Source organism: Ostrinia furnacalis, unplaced genomic scaffold, assembly GCF_004193835.3.
Source record: "Ostrinia furnacalis isolate ACB-3 unplaced genomic scaffold, ASM419383v2 OfSCF2702, whole genome shotgun sequence".
Classification (NCBI taxonomy): Eukaryota; Metazoa; Arthropoda; class Insecta; order Lepidoptera; family Crambidae; genus Ostrinia; species Ostrinia furnacalis.
Genome location: NW_021132941.1, coordinates 383189 through 408162, shown reverse-complemented (window position 1 = coordinate 408162; position 24974 = coordinate 383189). Strand labels below are relative to the sequence as shown.

Genomic DNA, 24974 nt, shown 5'->3' with positions numbered 1-24974 from the left:
CTGTGAGACCTCATAGTAATGTTTGTGAATACGGGCGTCAGTCAATCAGTGACCTGTCGCTTTTATAAATATTAGGTCGCGCAGCAAGAGTTGCGGCGATCAACAATCAAAGATTTGTATCATATACCTTTGTTACGCTGACGTCTTGCATATTTGCGATTTGTGTTCCGAATTCGAATATTACATCAGTGTGAGTATGTGCCTCAATTTTCATTCGGCGCCCTATAACGTTATTGAAAATCTTTCCTGTCGATTCAACCAAAAAGACGTCCACTGCTGGACAAAGGCCTCCTCCAAGGATTTCCACAATGATCGGTCCTGCGCTGCCCGCATCCAGGCTCTTCCCGCGCCCTTCACCAGATCATAGGTCGATTAGTTTTCAAAAGAGTTTTGTTTGTTTCGTTGAAATCAATAAATAGTCATTCAATTGAGTAGGTCAGGGGTTCCCAAACTGTGCGGCATTGTCCCAAGGGCGTCGATAGGCGATCGAAAATAAATATAGAGAAAGATGAGTGGTAATTTCCAAAACAAAGTAAAATATCTATTTTAATTTTCGTTGTTGTTTTGTTTCTGTTTGTATTTTCTAATAAAGTTAATTGATCAAGGCGGGGATGGGTTTCGGCGCAAAAAAATGGCAAACCTCCAAGGGCGTCACAGTAAAAAAAAGTTTGGGAAACCTTGAAGTAAGTTGTAAAATGACGTCATACGGTCATAAGTTCACAATCTACGAGGGAATCATTCACACCTCATTAAAATATGTCACTGGGACTAGTAGTGTCAATTACCCCTTAATTTCGAGGGTGAAACATCAATCCAGGGTGAAACCTTATAATTTAACGCATTTTTATACGAATTCGAATGTTAACACAAACTTACAAAGTACACATTCCTATTTAACATTGGTGTCAGTTAGGAAATATTATTTAAAAGGCTGGAGTAGGCAAATAGAGGATTTGGTTTACAGTCCTCACGCTGGACAGACTGTTTAGGAAGCTAAGTGAAAGTTCTGCTTCTTCTCAGCACTGGCCCATTTATTGTCCCGTAGCAGATGTAGGGATGAAGTACCTAATACAGGGACGTGTAAAAGCGCTTTTTGAAAAGCGCTTTTTAAAAGCCTCATCATCATCATCATCATCTCAGCCATAGGACGTCCACTGCTGAACATAGGCCTCCCCCAATGCTTTCCATGTTACCCGGTTGGTAGCGGCCTGCGTCCAGCGCTTTCCTGCTACCTTTATGATTTATTTTATAAAAGCCTATTGAAAGAAAATAAGTTACTTCTGACTTTTCAAGCATGTTTACGTAATCAATTGTAAATAGTCCTGCAAATCAAAGTAGGCCATGGGACCAGTGGTCAGTGACGTCCAGAGACAGATGAGTCCTTATTATTTATTGCCTAGAATTTCCTTATATTACTACAAATAAGACGCATAATGTGATTCATTGTTTGCTTTGAAGTATTTTGATTAATTTAATTGCGTAGTTATTGTATTTTGCAATAACATGGCGTGGTTAGGACGTTGTTTTAAATTAACGTACGTAATTTAATTATAAAGTACTTAGGTTGTAAGAACTCAGGCCTCATGGGCTGACGTCTGACATTTTACTCATCAAACTTTAAAGTTTTCTTGTCGTAAATTCTTCTGAAGNCCGCCCGCAACTTCGTACGCGTGGATAACGTTTTACTCCTACCTCCTAAAAATCGAGCACCTACGTTCTAAAAGGAATCCTCATGCAAAATTTGAGACTCCTAGTGTAGTTTCTGAGATTTCGTGATGAGTGAGTCAGTCAATCAGTGACCTGTCGCTTTTATAAATATTAGGTCGCGCAGCAAGAATCATGGCGATCAACAAGCAAAGATTTGTATCTGTATACATTTGTCACGCTGACGTCTTGCATATTTGCGATTTGTGTGTTCCGAATTCGAATATTACATCAGTGTGACCATGTGTTCGCCTCAATTTTCGTTGGGCGCTCTATAACGTCATTGAAAATCTTTCCTGTCGATTCAACCAAAAAGACGTCCACTGCTGGACAAAGGCCTCCTCCAAGGATTTCCACAACAATCGGTCCTGCGCTGCCCGCATCCAGGCTCTTCCCGCGCCCTTCACCAGATCATAGGTCGATTAGTTTTCAAAAGAGTTTTGTTTGTTTCGTTGAAATCAATAAATAGTCATTCAATTGAGAAGGTCAGGGGTTCCCAAACTGTGCGGCATTGTCCCAAGGGCGTCGAGAGGCGATCGAAAATAAATGTAGAGAAAGATGAGTGGTAATTTCCAAAACAAAGTAAAATATCTCTTTTAATTTTCGTTGTTGTTTTGTTTCTGTTTGTATTTTCTAATAAAGTTAATTGATCAAAGCGGGGATGGGTTTTGGCGCAAAAAAAATGGCAAACCTCCAAGGGCGTCACAGTATAAACAATTTGAGAAGCCTTGAAGTAAGTTGTAAAATGACGTCATACGGTCATAAATTCACAATCTACGAGGGAATCATTCACACCTCATTAATATATGTCACTGGGACTAGTAGTGTCAATTACCCCTTAATTTCGAGGGTGAAACATCAATCCAGGGTGAAACCTTATAATTTACGCATTTTTATACGAATTCGAATGTTAACACAAACTTACAAAGTACACATTCCTATTTAACATTGGTGTCAGTTAGAAAATATTATTTAAAAGGCTGGAGTAGGCAAATAGAGGATTTGGTTTACAGTCCTCACGCTGGACAGACTGTTTAGGAAGTTAAGTGAAAGTTCTGTTTCTTGTCAGCACTTGTCCATGTATTGTCCCGAAACTGATGTAGGGATAAAGTACCTAATACTGGGACGTGTAAAAGCGCTTTTTAAAAGCCTATTGGCAGAAAATAAGTTACTGCTGACTTTTGAAGCATGTTTACGTAATCAATTGTACTTAATAGTCCTGCAAATCAAAGTAGGCCATAGGAGCAGTGGTCAGTGACGTCCAGAGACAGATGTGTCCTTATTATTTATTGCTTAGAATTTCCTTATATTACGACAATTAAGACGCATTATGTGATTCATTGTTTGCTTTGAAGTATTTTGATTAATTTAATTGCGTAGTTATTGTGTTTTGCAATAACATGGCGTGGTTAGACGTTGTTTTAATTTAACGTACGTAATTTAATTGTAAAGTACGTACTTAGGTTGTAAGAACTCAGGCCTCGTGGGTTGACGTCTGTCATTTGGCTCATCAAAGTTTAAAGTTTTCTAAATTCTTCTGAACAAATGAAAACAATACATTGAGCTTTTATCATTGGGAAACTCAAACTTCTGGGCTAAAAAGCTATCTCCTGACATTTCTTTCTACCTTATTAAGTTCCAAATCAAACTTTTAACGGCTTCACAATTGACCGCAAACTGGAAAACTTTTGATATACCGTACACGAGCTTTTATCTTTCCCCCAAAATACCTACGAGTACAATAATATGTGTTTCAAACATTTCTTTAATATTTCACAGGAAACAGGCGTTGTTCAGCAAGGTCAGTAGATATTAAATTTCGGAAGATTCTCAAAGGGCCTATATCATTTTTCCTGTATTGGAAGTTTCTAGAAAGATATCTAATTGTGCGAGTGAGATTGCTCTTTGTTTTTGGGGCACGTGTAACGCTATATTGATATAAACTTGGGGCATTGAACCTTGTTGATATGCGGTATGAAGTGAGACCAGGTTTTAAGGATATGTATGAAGACAGCCACGAAGTACCTGTGGCGACATCTATCGCCACTGTAGTCATCTACCAATAGATGGCGCTGACACCTACCTTACTATGGCACACGCCATCGCGCCTACAAACCTGCATCGCAGTGTCAGAGTTTCTACTAACACTGGCATAAGAAAACCGAGATGGTTGATAAATTGGACCTTGGTCCCCGAGCACAACACCCGCTCGGAAGGAAGCGATTCCATCTTAGCTTCCTCATTGTGGTATTCTCAAATCTAACACACCACTTAATACCGCTGCTGCATATCATCTTCTTCGTTTCAGCCAAATGACATCCACTGCTGGACAAAGATCTCCACCAAGGATTTTCAAGACCTTCACCAGATCGTCGGTCCACCTGAGAGGCCTGCCAGACGACGTCTTCCGGTCCGTGGTCGTCACTCGAGAACTTTTCTGCCCCAACGGCCATCAGCTCTACGAGCTATGTGACGCTCACACATTCTTCTTCTATCGTTGTGTAATTTGGGTATTCCTCTTGTATCGTGGCCATAGAGGGCTGTTATAACTAGGTGACAACTCTGGTATCTGACAATGACATGATAACAACATGTAATTTAATGAAATCTAATTTCTTTTCCGACGACCTCATAAAGGTAACAGGAAGGCGCTGGATACAGGCCGCCACCAACCGGCCATTGTGGAAATCATTAGGGGAGGCTTATGTTCAGCATTGGATATCCTACGGCTGAAATGATGATGATGATGATGAATTTCTTTTCCGTCAAGGATAATTCCGATGTTGGTTAATTTTAAAAATAAGCGTTTAAGCTGTAGATCCTACATAGGAGTTGTAGCGATGGGAATGAGAGAAAAAAATAGTACCGTTCGTATAGGGAACCATCAATACACAAGTAAGATTTAGGTACTTTTGGCAAGAAATAAAGTGTTACAATAAATAGACCTAGTATTTTTCTTGCTAGAAGTATAGTGACTGCTGTGACAAACCCACATTAATATCCACAAGAAATAACACGTCACGAGGGTAGAATACCATTAATATCCGAAAAATCCGGGGCGCATCTCTAGTTCAATGTAATAAAAGTAAATTATAATATGTTACTCGTAATAATTTGAGTAAATTCGTAATTTTGAATGGCTACGTAATAGGCGGGTAATTGGATAAAAATCGAAAAATGCTGTAATTTTCCATTCAGGCTGGTATAATCATAATTTATGGGGTACAGTCAGGAGGACAAACATGTACCTATTGGATTTTATGGGTAAGTATTTCATTTTGTTATTCAACATTCTTTATTTACCAAGTAGAAGAAGTACTTAGTCCATTAATAGTCTCAAGATTACAGGAAAAGAAGTTGAAATGTGAATAATATTAAAATTAATTCCATCCTCAAAGTAATAAAAAAATATTTGGCGCTGTTGTTGTCTTGATAAAAATTACGTAAGTCCAATTTATGAGTTTTTTTATTACTTGATGTAAATGGGACTCATATGAAGGCTCAGTGACAATAAATAGATATTTATTTGCATCACCATGTGTGTTGTGTGGACAATGGTAGTCCACTGTTGGATGGTAGTCCAGTCACTACTAAATAATGCGCTCTATAGATGCAAATCACCGCTAGAGTCGGGACCAAGAAATGGACTATGGACTCTAGGTTCGTAACCCAGCCGGTACACATTTAAATTAACCTTAGTTACTTATTTTATTCTAATTATTACATATTAATTAGGACATTGCACTGTCTAGAAATAAGTAGGTACAATGAATTCCTTGATTCAGAAGGCATTTTAAATAAACCTCTTTATTGAACATGGAACTGTCCAACGTTTAATCTATGCATCTCTTATTGGATACCAGACAGACCTAGTTGAATATAAATACTTTTTACCATATAAAAAATCAAAAATGATGGCTTCACCATGAATCAAAATGGATGCTCTACCTCAGCGATGATATAAGTATGGCAAACATGAAAATTTTCCACCGTATTGACTCGACCCCATTCTAGTCAATCCAATCGATGGGCACATTCAGCCCCAAACAGCACATTCTATAAATAATGCCATTTTTTTGCCACTTTATGCCACTTTTTAAAATGGACACCCATTGTTTTTAAATCTGTACAAAGATGCTAATTGTTGGAGGTTCTTGAGGTGCTTATTAGTAACTAGCGGCCGCCCGCGACTTCGTACGCGTGGATCCCGTTTTACCCCCTTCATCTATCTTACGCGGTTTAGATTTTTTCATACAAATGTTTTTTCCCGCTAACTCCCGTTCCCGTGGGAATTTTGCAATATCCTGTTGTAACTAAGCTTGAAGTTTACTAAGGTACCTGCATGCCAGATTTCAAGCGTCTAACTTAAGCAGTTTAGATTTTTCATACAAACGGATTTTCCCGCTAATTCCCGTGGGAATTCCTAAGTATCCTATAACCTGCCCAGGAGTACGAAGAATAATTGTACCAAGTTTCGTTAAAATCCGTCAAGTAGTTTTTGTTTCTATAAGGAACATACAGACAGACAGACAGACAGACAGACAGACAGACAGACAAAAATTTTACTGATTGCATTTTAGGCATCAGTATCGATCACTAATCACCCCCTGATAGTTATTTTGAAAATATATTTTATGTACAGAATTGACCTCTCTACAGATTTATTATAAGTATAGATTAAATAAAGTAATTATAATAATGTTTAAGTCAACTTCTACATTGATTTTGATTAAGGTTCTATATTAGGAAATTGAAAATCCAAACCAAAATGAAAATCAACTAATTAAATTGAAACGTGGCAGCGGGAGCACCAACCTTCCAAATACTAATTCGATTCCTACCAAAACCTACCATTTGGTAGAAAACTCGGGCTCCAAAACGCGCAATACTTCCCTATAACAATTTACTCAGTATATACAAACGTACGAGCCAGTATTAATCTAATCACACTCAGTTTCGGCAAGAATGTGTGAGTCTACGTCTTTAATAATAACTGGGGGGGCCCCCACCGGGCGGAGGGGGCGCCCCCCTTCCCATACTAGTGAAAAAATATATCCCAAGGAAAACAATATTATAAATTGGAGTGTACGCGTGTGTGCGTAAATGGGACGTATTTCACTCATGTGCCTTTTTATTTCATTTTATTTTATTTCTTTTGTGATGTAGTATTTTTTTTTCACTTTTATTATTTTCGGTGCCTTTGTAGACGTAGAGTTAAAAATAAGGTAAATACAGAACTTGGTCAATTGGTTTCTTCGTACGGGAAAGATTGCTTTTGTACTTCGATTTAAAGAAATAAATCGAGTCGCGAATCGAGTGTTTCAGTCGATGTAGTTGTTTTGTGTTTGCGCGTGAAATGAAGGGTACAGTCGGGTTGAAAAGTTTTAGCCTGAAAGAACGTTGGTTTATTCGTGAAAGGTTGCCATAAAATTATAAGTACAGTCGACAACACATCATATTTGCTGCAAAGTAGTATCTATTACAGCTACGTAAGCTCCCACAGTGTTTTGCTGGACGTGCTGTCGTCTGTACATTTAAATTAATTTACGATCTGTTGTAGCGAAAAAATGTATACTAATATTATAAATTCGAAATGTCTGTCTGTCTGTCTGTCTGTCTGTCTGTCACGCTTTCACGCCTAAACCACTAAAGCGATTTTGATGAAATTTTCCATAGAGATAGTTTGAGTCCCGGGAAAGGACATAGAACGTAGCTGGGCCATTCTTATTCTTACGCATTTTTGTGTGAGATGTAAGAATAGCATATGTTTTTAAAGAAAATCAGTGCACTGTATATTTTACTTTTAAAATACCTCTATTAACTAGGCCCAATATAATTTTTATCATAAAACTATTAGAAGAATATTAAAAACAAGTGCGNTTAGCCTGAATGAACGTTGGTTTATTCGTGAAAGGTTGCCATAAAATTATAAGTACAGTCGACAACACATCAGATTTTTTGCAAAGTAGTATCTATTACAGCTACGTAAGCTCCCACAGTGTTTTGCTGGACGTGCTGTCGTCTGTACATTTAAAATTACGATCTGCTGTCGAGTTTATATAAAACTAGCTGACCCGGCGAACTTCGTACCGCCTTAGCGTAGAGATTTTCTTAATATTTTTTTCCGTAAGAACCATCCTTGGACTTCCACAAACATTTAAAAAAAAGAATTATCGAAATCGGTTCAGCCGTTCACACGTGATGCCGTGACAACGCGAAACGGGTTTCATTTTTATATATATAGACTAGCGGCGGCCCGCGACTTCGTACCCCCTTAGGGGTTGAATTTTGCAAAATCCCGTCTCAGTTAACACCTACGTTCTAAAAGGAACCCACATACAAAATTTGAGACTCCTAGCACTTGTAGTTTCTGAGATTTCGTGACGAGTGAGTCAGTGACCTTTCGCTTTTAAAGATATAGATACTGTTCCCGCAACTTTATTTATGCAAACCAACGTTTTCAATTCAGTCGTGTACACCTCATTCGCAGTAACATAGTGCAATAGAAGGACCAATCTACATCCCACTCTACATTAATTAACAAAGTATGTTATACTATCGCATTAGGCGTCAACCTGTAATGATAGTTATAAGTGTGGAAAATAAATAAATAAATTAAAAAATTAAGAAATCTAATCAATCTACCGGGTGTTAGGTAAATGGGTATATGAGCTGACACTAGCCCATGTTAACATAGGCATATAAATGGTATGGTAAAGTCAGAAATTTGATATCATGATTTTATTTTTTTTTAATTTTCATACAAAATAAATTAAAATTGTTAAAATGAAGATATCAATTTTCTGACTTCACCATACGTTTTATATGACCATGTTAACATGGGCTAATGTCGGCTCATATACCCATTTACCTAACACCCTGTATAAAAGCGAAAGGTCACTGACTCACTCTTCACGAAATCTCAGAAACTACAAGTGCTAGGAGTATCAAATTTTGCATAGGTGTTCTTTTTAGAACGTAGGTGCTCACTAAGACGGGATTTTGAAAAATTCAAACCCTAAGGGGATACGGGGTCCACGCGTACGAAGACGCGGGCGGCTGCTGTTTAGAAATAAAATATACCTACTCACCCCAGAATTCAAAAGGTATCCATTGTATGTAAGCTACGTAACTTAAAGACAAATACTCTAAAAGATAGTATACCTATTGGACTAAGTTTTCTATAAAGTCTAACTTACACTATTATTTATTGATAAATTCAATTTGGTCAAATTAAGTTCGTGAACTCTACATAATTCGGTTTTCCATACAAAATCTATGGGAGCGCTTTAACAGCTCAAAAAAGTATGTAAATTGACAAGTGTGTATCAGTCATAATTACAAAACCATTTTTTTTTATATTGGGCCACATTATTGTCCCAAAGCAGTGATAGAGTTATCGCAAAAAATATGAAAAGTATAGTAAAGTGCTTTCTACAGCTAACTTCCTGAAAACATTATTTTTTGCATTCAAAGTTTTACTAAGGCTACGTGTTTCCTGCATTATGTGGTCTGGCCCTTACAAAGGGTCGTCTAATTTGTCTGTGACTGTACACCAGCCCCTACTTTATTATTATTATTAATACCAGTGGCCCTCAGTGTAGCGATAACTGGAACCTCACAAGACAGTCCCGACTAAGGAATCGATAGAGTCGAATTTCTATTGCATTGTCATAATAAGTATGTATGNTCGGAAGCATGATCAGATAGTGCCAATAATAAAAAGTCCATTTTTTTATTATCTAGTAGATATATTAACTACCTGACGGTATTTTTGATCTCAATTTTAATTAAATTTTTGGATGTTCAGAAAAAAGTACATATTACCAAATAACACCTTTGTTGATGAAACGAATTTAGTGCATTTTATTGTTAATCAATTTAAACTATTATGATATAAATTTAACAACATAAATATTATTATTTACATTAAAAATGTAAAACTGTCACATCCGTGTCATGCAGTGTCACAGCCGTGTTTACGTAGGCTATTTTGTTTCCTTTCCGAGGGCTTTAAGGTTGTCCATATACATCAAAAGTATGCTTTTGGTTTATACTTTCGATACACATCGCAAAAAGTTTAAAAAAAAAATCTTTAATTTTTAAAAAAAAATTGGCACAAATTTAAGAATGGCCCAGCTGCGTAGGTAGTCACTAAGACGGGATTTTGAAAAATTCAAACCCTAAGGGGGTCATACGGGGTCCACGCGTACGAAGTCGCGGGCGGCCGCTAGTTTACCAATAAAATATACCTACTCACCCCAAAATTTAAAAGGTATCCATTGTATGTAGGCTACGTAACTTAAAGACAAATACTCTAAAAGATAGTAAGTATACCTATTGGACTAAGTTTTCTATAAAGCCTTACTTACACTATTATTTTTCAATAAATGCAATTTTGCCAAATTAAGTTCGTGAACTCTACATCGGTTTTCCATACAAAATCTATGGGAGAGTCGCGTTTTAACAGTTCAAAAAAGTAGGTAATATGACAGGAAATCAATCGTATTACAAAAACCAAGATTCGTGACCTCCTTTTTCCCAGTATTGGGCCATATTATTGTCCCAAAGCAGTGATAGAGTTATCGCAAAAAATATAAAAAGTTAGTATAGTAAAGTGCTCTCTACAGCTATCTCCCTGAAAATATTATTGTTTGCATTCAAAGTTTTACTAATGCTCTACGTGTTTCTTGCATTATGTGGTCTGGCCCTTACAAAGGGTCGTCTAATTTGTCTGTGACTGTACACCAGCCCCTATTTTATTATTATTAATACCAGTGGCCCTCAGTGTAGCGATAACTTGAACCTCACAAGACAGTCGCGATTACGGAATCGATAGAGTTGAATTTCTATTGCATTGTCATAATAAATGTGTATGTTTGTTACGTATTCACGCCTAAACCGCTGCACCAATTGGGATGAATTTTGGTATAGAGATTGGTTGGACCTTGGAAAAAGACATAGTCTACATTTTATCGGAGAAAAACTTCAAATGAAAGTTTTTTCCCATGATTTCCCATGTTAGGAATAAGACAATTCATATTTATGCTTTTGTTAGGAAATAAAAAGTATTTCAGAACAGTTTATTTTTACGAGCGTGTTTTGATCTCACGAGTTTTGTAATAAACCGAAATCCACTCGAGCAAAGTCGCGGTTACATACTACTTTCTGAAGAAAATTTTAATTATTTATTGAGATATGTGTGCACATAATATCAAAGTGCAAATGGCGAACAAACTGCCACATGGTATTCTCTTCCAGGCAACCTAGGAACCGAGCCGAAAATTAGAAACAAGCTGAATGTCCTTAAAAAAACCGGCCAAGTGCGAGTCGGACTCGCGCACCGAGGGTTCCGTACAAACCTGCAAGGTTTACAAAGTTCGTTCATTACGACAATCGAGTCATAACTATGTTTCTTTTTTCACGGGTTAAAGGCAATTAGATCTAAGTATTTGATATGAATTTCAACTTGATAGCTCTACGCGTTCATGAGGAAAAAAGTAATAAGTTTATATTTATTAAAAAATATATATTTTGTAATGTAACTAAAAATTTAAGGTTTTCGGAATTTTTCCTTTATGTGTGCTATAAAACGTTGCTTCATGCCAAATTTCAAGAGTCTAGGTCGACTGGAAGTACCCTTTAGGTTTTGATTCCCTTGCGAGTACTTGCGAGTTTCAAAATATGCAGCTTAAATTGCTGTTTCTTTTGATTGCGTTGACATAGAAGTTTGATTTTGTTACAGCTTAAAGGTATTATAGACCTGAGTATTTGGTATGAATTTCAATTTAATACCTCTACGCGTTTATGAGGAAATGGGTAGTAAGTTTAAAATTATTAAAAAAATATATATTATGTGATGTAACTAAAAATTTATGGTTTTCGTAATTTTTCCTTTATCTATGCTATAAGACGTTGCTTCGTACCAAATTTCAAGATTCTGAGTTCACGGGAAGCACCCTGTAGGTTTTGATTCCCTTGCAAGTGTCGAAAATTTGCGGCATAAACGGCTGTATCTTTTGATTGCGTTGGCTTAGAAGTTTGATTTTTTCACAGCTTCAAGGGACAGTAGACCTGAGTAATTGATATAAATTTCAGCTTCATACCTCCACGCGTTCCTGAGAAAAAGGGTCTTGACAGACGGACGGACAGACGGACAACAAAGTGATCCTATAAGGGTTCCGTTTTTTCCTTTTGAGGTACGGAACCCTAAAAACAAAATCATCTAAAGACCTCTACATTATTATTATATTATGCTTACAAAAGAATCTGACCAAGAACTTGGCATGTAAATGCTAGTAGATAAACTAAACATAATCGAAAAAAACTAAAGTTCTTAACTAATTAAAAGAAACTGCCCGAAAAATAGCAATGTCCAAACAGCGCCCCCTAGCAGAAAGGCACAAGACGGATCGCCTGTCGCTTATACGTCAAGTGTAAACTGCATTCCGCACCACTATAAATTGAGGGTAGACAGGGCACTGCTGTCTTTCTTCCCTATTTAATATGTTGACCGAGGTTACCGGTTTATTGTTAACTTTGGCCCAAGAAGATCTGTGCATAGGGTAAAATGGATCTACTTTTACGATTCTGTAGTGACATCATCAACATCATCTTCACTAGTGACTGCGTAAAAAATGTAAATGTATGACGGATTGTACAGCGCCCCTAGCGGATACTTTGAAGAACTAAAATCTTCATAGATTTTATAAGCGCAGTCGATTTCGAATGCTTTTAATGTAAACTCACACTACGCTCCCAGGTCATTAACTACAATGCAGGAATATCCTGTAGTTACCTACCTAATATTTTTCACCCCTTCAGGGGTGGAAATTTAGGAAATGTTAAAATGTGTGTGTTTTTCTTTATCTCGTTGTTAGTCTAAAAATAAAATTTCATGCCACTAACTTCAAAAATGTTTTTACCCCTTAGCCCTACCCCCCTTTCTACCCTTTCTACCCCTTTAAGGGTTTGATATGACTGAAACAATCCTTCCTTAGTAAATATACATACCTACATCTAAAAACAACTTGTGAAAGGAACAGTGTTCTAGATTTTGATCTATGTATATGTATAACAGCTGTGAAAAATTTTAGACTAACTTCTAGGCCTAGATGATTCAGTAAATTAACTTTTCTTTACACAGATTTTATGGACCCTAAATACACCCAAATCGTCACACAATTAACCACCTGAAAGCTGAAAGAAAGCTTGATTAAGATTGGGTAAAATTGGTTATCATTTTATATATACCCATAGAGATTCCAATCCCGGTATTGTGTGATGTCCTTGTTACGGAATCGCACGACATTTTTGTAGCGATGTATGTCCAATTCCTTGCGTGGGTGGTACTGAATCTCGTAGACTCTACCTTTTCTGGCGGGAGTGGCAAAAGTAGATTAGTTATTTGTTTTATTTACTTGATAGTTGATTTATTTACACTGAAATCCCGAAAAATAAGATTTAATTGCTTATACCAAGAGTGCTGAATCCCAACTGTGGTAGGTACCTAAACGATATTTATGTTACACGTCTTTAAACGGTTAGGCCAACATTGTTGAACCAAAATAAACTAAAAGAAAAAATCATAATAACAAAACATAGGGGAAGAAGCAGTTGTCAGTCAATTACGAATCATCATCATCATCATATCAGCCAAAGGACGTCCACTGCTGAACATAGGCCTCCCCCAATGGTTTCCATGTTGATCGATTGGTAGCGGCCTGCGTCCAGCGCTTCCCTGCTACCGATTTCGTCGGTCCCACGGAAAAATCTACGGACGTCCCACGCTGCTTTTTTCGGTACGCGGCCTCCATTCCAGAACCTTGCTGCCCCAATTACGAATCACATCAGATAAATATTTTGATGTTAAATAAGTACCTGTATCTGAGTTTCTACACGATGCATCATAGACACACGCAATATCAAAATGATCTCGAATCGAAATCGAACGTCACATTGCCTAGGACATAGTTCCGTCAATGTCTAACACACCCCTTGGAATTACGCACGTTTCCAGGATTAAACCCTAGCCTGCGTTCAAAGTACGCAATTTTGGGGTTACGCTGGTAGATACATAAACTGTAATGGCCTCGTCTGGAGAACGCTTTGAGAATCGTAAAGGAACGGCAATAATTATCGTTTAATTTGAAATGTTAATAGACGTTTGGAAGTACTTTTTTTCATTAGGCTTTATTAGAGTTTTCTGAGTAGACCCAATGCATTGCTCTTGAGTGTAAACCAATGTTTCGTACATTAGACTAAACATTGTTGGAAATTCGCCCCTATAAGAACTACTTAAGATCCCATGTTGCTTACCTTGACGTGCCGTCGTCTATACTTGTCTTAAAAGTGACTTGCAAATTGAGTGTTACCTTTATAAATAGCCTGTATCGGGGATTAACTTGGTAGGTATAGGTATTAGGTATTACAACACAAAAGCTATTTTTGTAATACAAAAATAGATTATCCCTTTTTCAGTTGATCTATCTGTATCCACCTATGCCATAGACTTAAAATGTGACGATCCAGTAATGCTGGATCCCGCAAAACTGGTTTGAAATTCGATTTACAAATTCGAACGTATCGATTTTTTGCGGGACACTGCAAGCGGGTTATTCATATGAACTTTATTATTAAAACACGTATAGGTACTACTAAACGGAATCCTGCAAAAAACAGTACCTGCAAAAAACAACTTCTAATAGCTACTAGACAAGCTGTTCAAATAAAAATTGACACACCAAAGCGCGAGCGTGCACCGGTTTTTTAACCCTTAAGTGCTCTTAACCAGACAAAATATGTTTTATATCCATAATTTATGTATTTTTGAGCTTTATTGCTTTCTGTTATGGTCCAAAAAGTAAACACTTTTACACGTCTCATATATTTTTGCAATAACCCTACCACTGCTTTGGGACAATATAGGCCAGTGCTAAGAAGAAGCAGTTCTTTTGCAATTGACTACAAGTTTGTGATAGAAATCACAATCACATGTTTTATTCCGCAATATTTCAGTCCAGACACGTCTAGTTATTACATAGAAGTCTATAGTAGCATGTATCGATGACAGCTACAACAATACACATGTTATGGAAGGTTGACAACAGTTGACAACGAAGTTACAAGCCACCTCTCGTCTGACCTCACTTGTTCGTATTTAGGGTACCGCATGCCAAGGGTTCTTTTGAAACCTTATATTTAGAAAATGGGGTATTAATGCCAAGATATAATTTCCAAAAAATTTTCGTTGCGGGTCCAATGACAGTTTAACTTTTCCCCGGGACAAACTTGACCAAAAAATCAAAATCAAAAATATTTATTCAGTTTAGACCACAAGTGGCACTTATGAACGTCAATAGAAAATAATAAAAAAAGAAAAGGTAGCCCTTATGGGGCACTTTACATGTCTCCTTATCTTTTGGGCCCTACCAGCGCTTTGAGACAAACATATGGCAAGTGCTGAGAAGAAACGCCGGAACAAACTCAGTCACCACTTATTGCCAGGAATTATCTAACGGTAAGAATAGTCAAATTTAAGTACATCAAATATGTGCAGACTGAACTGACCACGCATCCTTGTCATCAGTATAGTCTCGAACCTTGTAGTACCCTTTGGACATAAGGGTATTTTTTATATGTATTTTAAATTTGTTTATTGGCAATTCGACAAGGTTGTGTGGTACCTATTTTGTTAAATATGGTAATACATTTCCCCAAGAATGAATTACCTATCTTATGCAACACCTTCACTGGTTGGGTTTTTATTGGCGGTCAAGCTGTAGATCCTGACTACACAGGAGTTGCAGCGGTGGCAGTGAGAGGTGGGAATAGTCCCGTACTAAAAAATACTTAAAATAATTTTACTACTCAGAAATACCAACCGAATATACCTCTTTCTTCTTAAAGTCGGATAAAAACCAATTTCAAGATAGATCTTCTTAAAAACACAAGTTGTTCTATTCCTGATAATCAAGTTGGTTTTCAATTTGTTGTAAAATTCGATTACTCGTAATAAAAATAAATTAAAGTAGTAAGTATAAAGAGAGTTGGATTATCTCATATTGTAGGTTTGATTCCCAAGTGGGACATCTACATAATGTAAAATCACTGTGGGTCATATTCCCTATTTTGTTTTAGGTCATTGGTTCCCAAAGTGGGGGCCACTCTTGGAAAGAAAACTGCCCCAGGGGGGGCGCAAAGGCCTTTAAAGATTGGCGCGGGCCATGTAACAAACCTGCGACCGCTGAGAGAATGCATTCCAGACTGCTCGATTCGACCAATAAACAATCTTGACTGGAGGAGGGGGGGGCGCGGAATTTTTTGAATGGTCGAAAGGGGGCGCGTCTCAAATAAGTTTGGGAACCAATGTCTTATGTCATTGTAGGTTTGAGCCAAACTGTTAAAAAAGTAATGATTCTGTCCAATTATTTATTTAATTAATACCAAGTCACGCCTTTGGGGGTCACTAAAGACTTATCCACAATACTTTCAGATGATAAGCATGATAAATCGGTCAAAAGGCGTGAGAGAGCTGATCTTCCCTGCCCTTTTAANAATTTAAGTACATCAAATATGTGCAGACTGAACTGACCACGCATCCTTGTCATCAGTATAGTCTCGAACCTTGTAGTACCCTTTGGACATAAGGGTATTTTTTATATGTATCTTAAATTTGTTTATTGGCAATTCGACAAGGTTGTGTGGTACCTATTTTGTTAAATATGGTAATACATTTCCCCAAGAATGAATTACCTATCTTATGCAACACCTTCACTGGTTGGGTTTTTATTGGCGGTCAAGCTGTAGATCCTGACTACACAGGAGTTGCAGCGGTGGCAGTGAGAGGTGGGAATAGTCCCGTACTAAAAAATACTTAAAATAATTTTACTACTCAGAAATACCAACCGAATATACCTCTTTCTTCTTAAAGTCGGATAAAAACCAATTTCAAGATAGATCTTCTTAAAAACACAAGTTGTTCTATTCCTGATAATCAAGTTGGTTTTCAATTTGTTGTAAAATTCGATTACTCGTAATAAAAATAAATTAAAGTAGTAAGTATAAAGAGAGTTGGATTATCTCATATTGTAGGTTTGATTCCCAAGTGGGACATCTACATAATGTAAAATCACTGTGGGTCATATTCCCTATTTTGTTTTAGGTCATTGGTTCCCAAAGTGGGGGCCACTCTTGGAAAGAAAACTGCCCCAGGGGGGGCGCAAAGGCCTTTAAAGATTGGCGCGGGCCATGTAACAAACCTGCGACCGCTGAGAGAATGCATTCCAGACTGCTCGATTCGACCAATAAACAATCTTGACTGGAGGAGGGGGGGGCGCGGAATTTTTTGAATGGTCGAAAGGGGGCGCGTCTCAAATAAGTTTGGGAACCAATGTCTTATGTCATTGTAGGTTTGAGCCAAACTGTTAAAAAAGTAATGATTCTGTCCAATTATTTATTTAATTAATACCAAGTCACGCCTTTGGGGGTCACTAAAGACTTATCCACAATACTTTCAGATGATAAGCATGATAAATCGGTCAAAAGGCGTGAGAGAGCTGATCTTCCCTGCCCTTTTAAGTCTATGTCTGTGAGTCCTCCACCTGGACATGAGCTCCCCTAGCTTACCCGGAAGTCTTTCGGACGCAGGTTGGCCTTAGTAAGGACAATCAGTTCAAGTGGGGATTCTTGGATGGCTCAAACTTGGAGTGCAGGTGTGGTTTTGTTCCTCAGTCAATGAAGCACATGATGTCGTGCCCTGCGTGCCCAAACAACTGCACGCAGGAAGACTTAATGAAGGCTACTGACAACGCCACTCTTGTGGCGGAGTTTTGGGCTGACACTGTGTAGGTTTGTTGTCGACACGACAATAAGAAGAAGCATGAGGATGAACTAGATTTGCCCCAATTAACCATTTTTCCGTCGATCCTTGAAGAACAGACAAACCCACAGTATCTAGCAGACTAGTCTAAGCATATTGAAAATATAATATCATGCTAAAATAACTTCACGCCCACACTCTACCGACTATGCGTCTCTATAGTAACAGTGAAGGAATGGACATACTTTTACCTCATGAAAAACGTAATGTATTGTGTTTTCATATCGATACACACAGGAACTTACCAGATATTATGGGAGTATTCTTAGCATACGCAAAAAACATAAAATAGCCATGTATAAAAATTCTTTGGTCTGACTCTAACTGTCGAGACCCCCTTACTCAAAAAAAGTATCGCCAGTATTCACAAACGATGCTTGCTTAAGTGAAGCAGCAAATCTAACACACAGCGTTGAATAGAGCTATGTGATTAGTTCGTGTGTCACCCTGTGCACTGTGAGACCTCATAGTAATGTTTGTGGATACTGGCGTTAGCCACTAGCAAGTGACAGGACCTCACTCTACAATGGCACCATGGTGAGGGCAAATACCACCATAGCCCGACGGATTAGCCAATGGGGCAGGAAAGTTCTGGAATGAAGGCCGCGTACCGGAAAACGCAGCGTGGGACGTCCACTCACAAGGTGGACCGACGACATCGTAAAGGTAGCAGGGAAGCGCTGGACGCAGGCCGCTACCAATCGATCAACATGGAAAGCATTGGGGGAGGCCTATGTTCAGCAGTGGACGTCTTATGGTTGAAATGATGATGATGAAGGTCGCCATGATAACCCAAAACGTTCTTTTGTTCGCTATCCCCATAATTAGGTATTAGGAAAGTTGGGTGTAGGTGTAGATAATGTGGTATTGTCTTACTTATTTTTCCAGACGAGAAACCCGATACTCTACGAGTATGTCCAAAACCGTGCCATATGATTGACAAGTCCTTTTAGTAGCCATAACAACGGGCTAAATGTGCGACGGACAACCTTGGCATGGAAGTGTGAGACTACACCTACGTGAGACTCTTATGGGATGTTTTCACCATAGCTTTGAGAGGAATACGAGTATAGAGACCTACATGAGACATAAAGTTTTCACCATAGCTTTCTTTTTATCCACAACGAGGAAGCTCTTGGCCTGGTCTCACCTGTGTACATACCTGTGAGTTTACGTTAGGTGTGCTCGCTAGCGAGTACGTCAAAAATCTCTATGAAGATTTTGTTTCTTGAAAGTAGCCGCTAGGGGCGCTGCACAATATGTCATACAATTAAATGTCATTTTTTTACGCAGTCGCTAGCGAGCACACCTAACGTAAACTCATGGTAAGCACACTGATGGTAAGTGATGATCAGGCCGAAGGTGGAAGCGAACTTCACCCGAAATCCTCAACCACGGAGGAACTGGCTATCTTACCTCTAACTGCCGGAACACAACAATGCTGTTAACATTGTAGTTATGGCGACAGACTTAGGTAAGATGGTGGTAGCTAGCCAGGCGGACTTAGAACAAGCCCTACCACCAACCAAACCGAACAGAAAAATCTGCCCCCACTGGGAATCGAACCCGGGACTTCTGCGTCTGAAGCAGGTGGTCTTACCACTAGACCACAGAGGCAGTTAAAACTTATGAAATGCGACTTTCATAGCTTTAAGAGGCATACAACTAGAGGCAGGTACAGACAGACTACTGTCAGTACGTAGTACATTATAACTCAATGACTACTGTAAAGTAACATTCAATGTAACATGAAAGGCACATTGTACATTGTAATTTAATATCTTGTTACCATTTTCTAAGATTTTTTTTTTATTGATTTGATTTCATCATAGTTTCGAGAAGAACAAAGAGGCGGACTGCTGTATCTAAACAATTAACATGCATTGTAAGTTAAAAGGCCTATTTCATAAGTATGGGCGTAGCTGAATTCAGCTCAATTCAAGAGACGAATCGAATAGTGCATTGTAGAGTCTACTTCTATTGTTTTATTCAGTAACTCTAATTTCTTTAAATTGCTGCTGCTTTAAAAACTGCAGGGAGTGTATTAAATCGTGTAATATTGTGTAATAATTTTAGGAATGTTGTAAATGTATTGTCGATGGATGATACTGAATAAACATTTTTTCTTTCTTTATTTTTTTTTCTTTCTGATATGATGACAAACCCTACGGGACCCTTTACGCACAGTACAATACCCTTGACCGGTGTTTAAAATACCGTCTTTAAACCGGGGTGGTAATCAAGAAGAAAAACTTTAATCCGCCTGAAAGGGCCTTCATTACCTCATCGATCGCCCTCAAGCCCTCATTGCAAAAACAAACATTATCCAATTCCGTTAATCAAGACGACAAAACTAAACAACAGAATCTCCTTAGATAAATAAGAATTCGCTTAATAACCCCCGACGTGGCATATTCATTCCGCCATATTGATTTTTTCCACCCCCATGCTGCCCTGTCGCGAATTATCGAAATCTAACAAAGCATCCCCGAACTCCCAAGAAAACTAATAACTGGACTTACACACCCTTACGCTCACACGCGAACGCCACGCACGCACACTAGCCAAAAGCTCACGCACACTCGCGTCCCTTCTAATTATATACGTACGAAATAAAGATTGGGGAAAAATTTTGAAGAAACAAGTGTGTCGGACGGGAGGGGGGTGCTGACCGCTGGCGTCATTAAGACCCCCTCCCGCCCCCCTGGGGGCTAGTTCTCCCTAGATGTTTAATAATATGAAGAATTGGAGATAATTTGCGCGAAACTAAATAAGAAACGTCGGACGAAAATTGAAAGGTCGGATAGTGCTGTCTCGCTCGGGGGTAGTTAGAGAAAAGATCGCGCTCATTTGAGAAAGCGGATATGTTTAGCGCAAACAGGAAGTTGGATGTGGGCGGCTGGTTTAAGTTAAAGGTTTTTGTTAAACGATAACTTAAGAGTGGCAAGAAGCTTTAAGCTAAGAGTGCCAGGTAAAGTATTTGATGGGGTAATTAACTCAGTTATATTTCAAATCGACTTATCTTGGACGAACTTAATAGAGGATCCCGGAAAAGAAAAGTTATAAACGGATATGTTCACTTAATATTCAATGCCATGATTTAGGATTTTCAGCATAACACTATACTACAAGGCTTTCCACAATGCACGGTCCTGCGCTGCCCGCATCCAGCCTTTGTCCAGCAGTGGACGTCATTTGGCTGAAACGAACGAACTATACTACAATCTAATATCACTTTGAAAAGAACAAACAAATAATTTACTTAAATAATGTTTTAATTACATTTTAATCATACATTTTACGATAAATACTTAAGTTTCTTGAGTTAGCTTTCATGAAAGTTAGGAAGTATAACGTCCTCATTTCGATTGTTAATTAAAATAAAANGGCAAGAATCTTTAAGCTAAGAGTGCCAGGTTCAGTGTTTGATGGGGTATCTAACTCAGTAATATTTCAAATCGACTTATCTTGGATGAACTTATAGATGATCCCGGAAAAGAAAAGTTATAAACTGATAATGTTCACTTAATATTCAATGCCATGCCATTTAGGATTATCAGCGTAACACTATACTACAATCAAATGACACTTGTAAAAGGACAAACATAAATAATTTACTTAAACAATGTTTTAATTTCATACATTTTACGATATACTTAAGTTTCTTGAGTTAGCTTTGATGAAAACTAATAAAAAGTATAACGTCCTCATTTCGATTGTTAATGAAAATGAAANAAATAAAATCTTCTGGTTTCAAGATCACTATGGGCACTTAAATGGGTCAAAAGTATGATTTTCTTCTTTCTGAAAGGTTTCATTTATACTCATTGCATTAATGTTTTCTCCAGTGATAACAGAAATCTGCTCCAACCAGCTAGCGTCGATGTTTACCTTTATTTATGCTATGTTCTTTATATTCAGTGTAATAATCCAAGAGAATTCCAAGCTATCAATTATGGGAGCTGTCTATAGTGACCCTTTCTTGGCCCTTTCCTTGGAAAATAAAATCTGGAACAACCAACCATAGTTGTCTTTGGTGCAGCTACTATGCCCCACTGCTGGGTAACGATGTTCTTCAGACTCCTTCAACTGTCCTGGGATTCCTGGAGATCTACCACTTCTTCTTGAGGCTTCCGTCGTTATATCGTCTAAGCCTTCCCCCTGAAGACCATCCAACTTCGAGTGTCCATTGAATGATGGATGATGAATATTTACTAATTACTTATGATCGGATTCTCCTCAGTACATCAACTTTTGGATGATTAAGCGAGAATTGGAAGATTTTGGAAAAGAAATTACTTTTCTATACTCTTTCTTTGCCAATGATATGCCAGCATACTGGCATACACAACTATATACACAGCTGCTCTGAACAAAAAATAATCGAATAACGCAAACATTTTCAATTCAAATACTGAAACACGTTACTGCAAACTTTATATACCTCGACGACATGTTTTTAACGATTTATGCATATGTTTTTGATGATAAAGTTCAAGGCGTTTTCATGTTAAGTTTTAACATGAAAACCCCTTGAAACTTCACGTGAAAATAATTGTCAAAAACGTCAACGACGTGATTTCAAGGGTTCCCTACAAATAATGTAAAACTATCTGAATAAAGTTTAAATTCACAAACCTACGTGGTCGGTGACACAAGAACCAATCACAGATCTCTATTCAACGCTGTGCGTTCGATTTGCTGCCTCGCTTAAGCAAGCATCGTTTGTGAATACGGGCGAGTACCTAACTACCAACTGGCAACTAGTGGTGACTGAGTTTGTTCCGGCGTTTCTTCTCAACCTTGCCATAATGTTTGTCTCGAAGCGCTGGTAGGCTCAAAAGTCAAGGATACATTTAAAGTACCTTCTTTTTATTCTGTTTTCACGTTCATAAGTGCCAGAATATTGGTCTAAACTGAATAAAACATTTTTGAATTTGATTTTTGACCATGCTTAGTCTTATCATCCTCATCATTTTAACCTTAGGGCGTCCACTGCTGAACATAGGCCTCCCCCAATGATTTCTATATTGACCTGTTGGTAGCGGCCTGCGTCCAGCGCCTTCCTTCTACCTTTATGACCATGGTCAATATGGTCATGGCCTCCACTTCAGAGTTATAGCCAAGCTGAAACTCATTTCATACAAATTTCATACACATCGCACATCACAAGGCTGTATTAAAAGAATACTCTTGCGTCTTCAAATTATTAATTTAAAAACTTTTTTTTTTCTTTGTTTAAGTAGTCAAGTTTGTAAAAATACCTGTTTATTTTAATAATTTGTAAATAAAATATGCTCGTGTAATATTATCTAGCTACAAAATAATCGGTCTCGGCAAATGCTTCCTTTCAGAAATCAAGGTTTTATGCATTACTTGATTTTTTATATTTAAAAATTACGGAATCCTCTGTCTACATGTAAAAGGAATAATTGTGAGGATTAGGTACTATCCTTAGATTAGACTTGACCCCGATATCTTAAAGAAGTGTAGGTACATTATGTCGCGTCAAATTCAGGATTGTATTGTGAAATTGTGATCATGTCAGATTATAATCTGTTTTTTCAGTGACTAAGACAGTAACTAATAAAAAAGTGTTTCAATGTGATCTTTGTCATTTTAAAATTAATAACACTGCATTTTTATTTTCATGTTAACATTGTCTAATTTGAATCTACATATATGAATCTTACATGATGACGCAATAAACATTCTAAGGAGCTGCACAAACGTAGACACTTTTTTTATTACAAATTACTAATAGTCCTGTTAGCCCCTTGTACTAAGCTAAATATGCTTGTGTCACGAGTGGGCTCACCACAATAGTCCAGCGGCGGCGGAGTTCGAACCCGAGTTCCCCGGATCACGAGTCGGCCAGTCCGACCCCTTCACCGTTCGGCTATCGTGGCTTTTTGATATACATCAATGCTTTTTTTGTAAACACGGCACACAGAGTTGCTGTGTCTTGTAGAACAGTGCAGTATTATAAAATTGAAGCAACTGGACACAAAAAGGGTCTTCGTCTACGCCAGGACTAATTCATGTTGCAAGTAAAATATACACTGGTGGCTTGTATGCGGCACAAGACACAAAAGTGTCTACGTTTGCGCCACCTCTAATACATATACCCCTATTTTTATATAATCTAAATATATATTTTCTGATACATTAGGACTTTAACTGCCAGACCAGATAACATTCAGTTAAAATGGTTTTGTATCTGATCATCCAGTACTTTGCGGAATTCTGTCTGTGCTCGTTAATTGTCACCATCTTGTCCATAGTTTGTGTGCGCTTTATCGGAGAGAAAAATGTGCCCTGCAAGTGTACAGCTCGATTGGATGGGAAGACTGTGCTGGTGACTGGAGGCAGCATGGGCATCGGGCTGGCCACAGCTCGGGACTTGGCTCGGCGCGGCGCCAGGCTCATCCTCACGTGCGTCAACGAACACACGGCCAAGGCAGCGGCCGAGGAGCTGATCGCTACCACCGGCAACCAAGACATCCACTACAGGCAACTAGATCTATCCAGCTTCGACAATATACAAAATTTTGCTCAAGATATCAACGAAAACTTCGACAAACTACACATACTACTCAACAACGCCGGGAAATCATGTCAACCAACGGACAAAATCAGAATCACCGAAGATGGTATTGAATCGACGATGCAAGTGAACTTCGTTGGAGGTGCACTTCTGACCCTTCTTCTTCTCCCTAAATTGAATGCTTCGAAGCCGAGTCGGATCGTCAATACATCTTCAAAAGCGTTCAAAACTCACCAATTTATACTCGATGATATTACTACCTACCGGCCTATATTTGCGTGGAAGATATACTCAAACAGTAAGCTCTGTGTGTTATTGTGGACCAAAGCGCTGTCCAGGCGTTTGCCAGACGGGATAACCGCGAACGCTTTACATCCAGGGACGGTGAATACAAATATATACGTGACTAAGAACGATCGCTTAATGAATTACATATTTACGATGTTGGTACGGTTTGTCTTTAAAACGCCGGCAGAAGGTGCCCAGACTTCCATCCACTGCTGCGTGGCCAGCAGTCTCGAAGGCGTCACGGGACAGTACCTAGCAGACTGTCAGATATCGGAATCTGTCGAAGCTTTTGATGACTTTGAATACACAGAAAAAATTTGGGAGAAAACCATGGCAGTTATTAAAAGCAGACTTCCTGATGAAGTCTTGAAACAAGTTACAGCTTCTCAAAAATAACTCAGATTGTTGATTTAAATAACACCAAATTCAAGGTCAGAAAAAATTCAGTTGTATCTGGAACAAACAGTTCTGTTACAACTGATTGATGTGATAACTGAGTGCTGTTGACACAATTTTGATTGTATGTTATGATGATTATGGTTATTATGTTATGAG

At 38.2% G+C, this 24974-nt stretch overlaps 2 protein-coding genes across 2 annotated transcripts in view; one reads left to right on the top strand and one right to left on the bottom strand.

Moving 5' to 3' along the window:
* LOC114356231 (zinc finger protein 526) overlaps window positions 1–24974 on the bottom strand; it is a 70108-nt gene that overhangs the window by 12802 nt on the left and 32332 nt on the right. The window lies entirely within an intron of this gene.
* Window positions 23772–24953, top strand: LOC114356232 (retinol dehydrogenase 11-like). The gene has a single exon (XM_028309315.1). It carries the CDS (start codon window positions 23793–23795, stop codon window positions 24813–24815), a length of 1023 nt encoding a protein of 340 aa, XP_028165116.1. The 5' UTR covers window positions 23772–23792; the 3' UTR covers window positions 24816–24953.

Bases quoted from the DNA above. Each gene is read 5' to 3' on its own strand.
- LOC114356232 (XM_028309315.1), top strand. From the start codon at position 23,793: ATGGTTTTGTATCTGATCATCCAGTACTTTGCGGAATTCTGTCTGTGC.